This window comes from Galeopterus variegatus, unplaced genomic scaffold, assembly GCF_000696425.1.
Source record: "Galeopterus variegatus unplaced genomic scaffold, G_variegatus-3.0.2 Scaffold8472, whole genome shotgun sequence".
NCBI classification, from domain to species: Eukaryota; Metazoa; Chordata; class Mammalia; order Dermoptera; family Cynocephalidae; genus Galeopterus; species Galeopterus variegatus.
The window spans coordinates 11,594-17,589 of record NW_007734583.1 but is presented as its reverse complement, the minus strand read 5'-3'; the positions used below and the strand labels follow the sequence as shown (position 1 = coordinate 17,589).

The 5,996-nt window shown below is 45.0% G+C and overlaps 1 protein-coding gene across 1 annotated transcript in view; it reads right to left on the bottom strand.

The window, feature by feature from the left end:
• Window positions 1-987, bottom strand: part of CINP (cyclin-dependent kinase 2 interacting protein) — a 13,436-nt gene extending 12,449 nt beyond the window's left edge. The window contains exon 1 of the mRNA XM_008592920.1: window positions 908-987. Within this exon, the coding sequence (XP_008591142.1) occupies window positions 908-914 (7 nt within the window). The 5' untranslated portion in view covers window positions 915-987. The remainder of the gene's footprint in view (window positions 1-907) is intronic.
• Window positions 988-5,996: the final 5,009 nt, after the last annotated feature.

Genomic DNA, 5,996 nt, shown 5'->3' with positions numbered 1-5,996 from the left:
CATATTTAGGAACCAAAAACACAGCTCCGACGTCAAGAAACTCACAGGCTAGTAGGGAAAGAAAAACCTGTAACCAGAGTCACAGGACAGGGCAGAGTGAAGTACAGAGGCTGCTACGCATCTCTGAGACTCAGCTTCCCATCTGCAAAATGAAACCGACGTCCCTTCAAGGGGTCACTGTGAGGCTCACATGAGCTGATCCACGTAACGTACTTAGAACCCTAGTCGGCACACAGTGAGCACGCGCGGAACGATCGCTTTTATATAAACAAAACGATCTGCGGCTAGTAATTCTTTTTTTTTTTTTTTTTTTTTTTGGTCTTTTTCCGTGTCCGGCAACGGATTGCAACCTTCAGTGTCGCCCCCGCACCGGACCGGGGACCGGCAACGGGACTGCAACCCTCGGCGTTGCTCCCGCGCCTCGCTCAGCCAGTGAGCGGGAACCGGTCTGTATGTGGAATCCGAACCCTCCGGCGGGAGCGCCGCCGCGCTTCCCAAGAGGCGCACTATCCAGTGCGCCACCGGGCTGGCCCTAGTAATTCTGATTGAGGGAGTTCAGGGAAGGGTTTCTGGAGGAGCTCGTAAGCCTTGGCACCCAACGTGCCAGTTAATGCTAATTTATAATGACGATAATTACAATTTGAGTGTCAGATCTGCTAACACTCCTTTGCATACATCGTCCCTTTCAGTGTCACTCCGCACGTGAAAAAAGTGAGGCTCAGAAAAACTGACTGGCTCCGAGGCCGACTGCAGAGCCTGAGCCGGGCCAGCGGGCTGGGCTGGGCCGAGGCACGGACCCCCATTTAATCTGGGGAGGGGGAGCTCCCGGGCTTCTGGCCCAGCCCCGTGGCGCAAGCCGTACTATTCGCAGCCTCCCGACCCCAGGACACTGGTCTCTGTCACGTACCTTCCATGTGTCCGCAGATATCCCGGGAAGGAGACCCGAAGCCCCACCCACGTCCGCCGGAAGCACACTTGCGTCACTTCTGCTATACGAAGTTATTACGAGTTGGTTAGCGCGCAGCCTTGTAACAACAAAGTCATGGGTTTGGAGCTCCGGACTGAGCAGCTGCCAAAAAAAAAAAAGAATTCCAAATAATTTATATAGATTCTCCACCCTTAAGTGTGGGCTGTGCCTAGTGACTTCCTTTCAAGGAGGACAGTATGAAAGGGGGAGAAAGAGCCACTTTACAATGGAGAAACCTGACAAACACCGTCTCATTCAGGTGATCGATGTCAACATCAACAGTGAAAGTCATGATGACAGTGTCTGTGTGACATGACAAGGCACTTTACCTCTGTGGTCTTTCTCCTCAAAATCCACAACCCCAGTCTAATCATGAGGAAAATATCAAAAAAAAAAAATCCCAACTGAGGGACATTCTGCCTGACCAGGACAAAATACCTGATCTGACCAGCATTCCTCAACACTGCCAAAGTCTGAGTGTCACAGCCAAGAGGAGCCTAAGGAGACATGGCAACTAACTGTCATGTGGTGTCTTGGATGGGATCCTGGGACAGAAAGAGGACATTAAGAAAAAAACTGGGGAAATCTGAATAAACTACAGTGTCTAGTTAATAACGACATATCAATCTTGGTTCACTAATTGTAACATATGTACTGTACAAACGTATGAGACTGGGTGTGGGGTGAGGACAGTTTATGGGAACTCTACTATCTGCTCAACTTTTCTGTAAAGATGAAACTGTCCTAAAAAATGAAGTCTACTAATTAAAAAAGCACACAGCTCAGTTGGTTAGAGCATGGTGTTATAACACCAAGGTCAAGGGTTCAGATCCCTCTACAGGCCAGCTGCCAAAATAAATAAATAAATAATAAAAATACACACAGGCTTTGTCTAATGATCTCGGGAACTTAGCCTACCATGAGCACGCAATCAGCTAAAAAAAAAAGAAAAAAGAAAAAGGACATAAACCTCAAAAGTCCTGAAGTCAGTACTGTATTTCAATCATAAAGAAAAGGCTAAATTACAAAAATGTCTTAATGCGTCTTTTTCTCATTTTAGTTTTTCTGAAACCACACAATTGGTACGACATTTAATAAGAGTAGTGTTTCTTTCTTGAAATGTTCTTTTAAACCTATAGTCTAACTTATAATAGGTAGACTCCCAAATTTGAGGAAGTGGTAACTTGAAGAAATACAACTATGTTTCAGCATATTTCTGTTTAAAAAGGCAAGGAAGCATGTAAAGCATTATAAACATTTCCATCAGAAAAAGGTTAAAATATAAAGATTTTATATGTTTGTGGGTAAGCTTTAGTTATCCAAGTTCAAATATGTACAAAACCTTAAATCCTGTGCTTGGCAAAGGGATGAGGTGCTGTTATACCCACATTTGGTGGCCAGTATGGTGGGTATTGAAATTTGGTCATTAGTTCATTAAACAAACATTTTAGTCTCTTATGTGCTATATTAAGGGTGGGGAAACTACGCTCATAGGCCAAATCTGGCCCATACCCTATTTTTGTATGACCTGCAAGCTAAGAATGGTTTTTACATTTTTAAATGGTTGGAAAAAAAACTCAGAATAATATTTTGTGACAAATGAAATGACGCCGGCGGCCCGCAGACGGGAGCCGTTGTCGCCCACCCCCCTCAGGCCCTCGGCCTCGCGCGCCGGCTCCCTCGGGCCTCCCCTTCCTCGGCCCCACCCCTGCGTCCTTTCTGCCCGCTGTCCCCCGACCCTCCCAGCCCGCGTCCCCACATCCGTCCTCCAGCGCCTGGCAGCAGGCCTGGACACTCACCCAGGAGGTGCTCAGGATGTGTTCGTTAAAAGGACAAGTGAATGACTCCTTTCTCAACCCTGGTTTAAGGCCGGGAAGGCAGACTAGGTGGTGAGGTTAACGCGTGGGGTACCCTGGGGTCAGGTCACCGCACTGCTCTTCCTAGCTGTGTGGTCGGGCAAGTCCCATCCCCTCACTGAGCCTCAGTGTCATCATCAGGAAAACGGAGATGGTAATAGTTTGTTCCTCTGGCTTGGTGGGAGGATTAAACGGGTCAGTGCATGTGAAGATAAGCACAGTGCCTGGCAGGCGGTACATTTCAATAAAGGGTAATAGCCCTGCTCTCATGACCTGCATCTGTGCTATCCCGTCTTCTTTCTTATTCCCCTAGTCCCATATTATATGTCGTCTGGCTTCTCATTACTTTAGTGTCTCCTGCTGTACTGCTGTTTCTCTTGCTTGCTCTTCGGTCCTCCTCTCTTTCTCACTGCTGAGGTTTACGCATTTTATTCTGTTCTGTTGCCTCTGTTCCATTTGTTGGCAGAATATGAGGTACCCGCCTGGGTGCAGCCTTTTCTTATCCTCTGGAGTGATCATTTGCACTTGGGGTTGACAGCCTCCTTGCAGCCAAGGTCTCATAAACTTTGAGGGGAGTTCTGGGAAATTCCCAAACCCAGATCCCAGGCTTTGGGCAGAATCTGGGAATGAAGCCACTGTTGTGCCTTGTGATCATCAGTGACTCCTGGTCTTTTAAGCTGCAAGACTTTTTGTACTGTCTCACACCCATCTATAATGCACCCTGATAAACCTCTGACCTTGCTTTTTTTTTTGGGGGGGGGTAACCTGACTTACATCCCATGTTCATTCATTCAGCAGGTAGTTATTTGGGGTCCACTGTGTGTCAGCCACTGTGTCAGGCTCTAGGGATGCTGTGGTGGACCAGACAGACCTAGTCACTCCCCTCAGGGAGCTCATAGTCTGGGCTTTGAGCTTTCAAACTAGAGAACCAAGTGCAGATATAGGGGATGCTCTACTTGAATTTTCAAGACTGGTTTGGAAACCAGTGGTTGGGAAGATGGAGTAAAGATAGTTCTCTTCTGAAGGAGTGACTAGTACCTTTTGTTAGGTTTAAGTTATTTTGTAGCCACACGGTATTTTTCAATAGAAGACTGTCTCTTACTGGATTTGTTTTCAGTTTTATCTTAGAAATGTTACACTTCAAGTTTGAGAAGAATCTCATTTCATATTAGTCTCTGTATAATTTGAACAAAATGGCTACCTTAACTTAGTGGGAAAGAAACAAAGGAATCAGGTATTAGGCAGAGCACTTGATTGAACTTGGAAAAATGAGGACGAGATCAGGAAACAGTTATACACATAATGAAAAGCTTTGGCACCAGGTGTGGATATTTTAGCTGTAGTGACGCACAGACAGCTTGGTGGAGTTAGGAGGGAGTAGTTAATGGCTTTGTGAATTGCTGAGGTGAAGGTGAACTGTTGTTCAAAATGTGTGTTCAATTTAAAATGAATGTTTTCTTTGGACCTGTGCATAAGTTCTGGTGAATTTTTGCCACTGCTTTATATTTAGGGCTATCGTAGTTGGGGAAATCTGGCACAGTGTTTTAGAGAGAGACTAGTTCAACCAATATGTATTGAACATTGGTTGTGCCATATTCTCTATGGGTCTTTTCAAGCACTACAACATATGAGGATATAGACTAGAAGGACATAGGCAAAGACTAGAGAGAGTCCATTAAAGGAGACAGAAAACAAATAATGATGGTGCTGTGTGATAACTGCCCTCATAGAGTTCTGTGAAAGCAGAGAAGGACCAAGCAAGTGTCAGAGGGAGTCTGTGAAGGCTTCCTGGTGGAGGAGAACTAGTTCTTACAGTGTGTGTTGGGGGGGAATGGGGAAGGGTGGAAGGGGACTTTGCGGAGACATACAGGTCACAGTGTGTTCAGGGACTGTGGTGGAAAGAAAGCTCATTGTGGCTGAAGCAGAGAGTGTGTGGATGGAAGAGGGGCTTGAGATGAAGTTAGATACAGACCACTTTGTCAAAATGTCCAGTTTCATGCTTGTGTTAGGCTTTAGCCTGTGTGCACTGGCTAGCCAGCAGGTATGGGTGCAGGGAAGTGACAAAATTTCATCTGGAAGATAAATGACTGCCTCAATTTCATTATGTTCTGCCATAAAAATTTAACACTTAAAAGAATTAATAGATGATTATAGCTAGACTTTAAAAATAGATTGTACAACAGGGATACTAATTGTCACTTCCTAGAGATTTTGGAGAGAATCCTTAAGCCATTAGGGTTGTCAGAGAACTCTGGTAACACATGATCATTGTACTGCAAAGTGGATGATTTAGACTATATCAGCACTAGCTCCAGTTTAGAAAAACTGCCCATGAAGGTGGCAGTTGGGTGTTATCAGTTAGTAGTGAAGGCTAGCTGCCACCTTCCAGGTTTATGGGATTGATGCAACTAATGCGGGTAGGAAGCATCATGACTTGAAGAGTGTCATAGAGTGGTGTTTTGTATTTTTAACTGAAATATTTGTGGCAAAGGAAGCATTATTGAATTTAAAGACTGGATTGAGAATATTCTTTTGCAGTAAGACCTGAAGTTAATATTTTATTTATTAATTCAGCAAATCTTTATTGAGCATCTACTCTGTGCCAAAGATACTATTAGGTACTAAGGATTGCATTGGTAACCAAGAGAACTCATGTTGCTTACATTCTCATGGGAGATATGATTATTAAGCTGTTTAGCAAATAAAGTAATTAGAGGTTGCGATGAGGATTTTGGAGGAAATATGATGGAGGGAAGAAGGGACTCTTGGATACTCTTAAGTGATCTGGTCAAGGAAGGCCTTTCTGTGGTTGTAATAGTTAAGAGAGAGACTCCAGGGCTGAGAAGAAGCCAGATATATAGAGTGAGAAGACCATTCTGAATAGAGGGAATAGTCAGCTGTGAAACCTGAGGGGAGAAAGAGTGGGTCAGTGGAACTAGAGCTTGAAGGACAAATGGAGAGGGCAGAGATGTGACAGAGGAGCTAAGAGGTTAGACCGCGTGTACGTCATGCATGGTAAGGCATTTGGTTTTTATTTTTAAAACACTGGAGAACCACTGAGGAATTTTGAGTAGGATGGGTGGTATGGTCTGATTTCTTTTTGAAAGAGCTGATTTTGGGGGCCGGCCCGGTGGCGCACTGGAGAGTGCGCCGCTTGGGAGCATGGCGGCGCT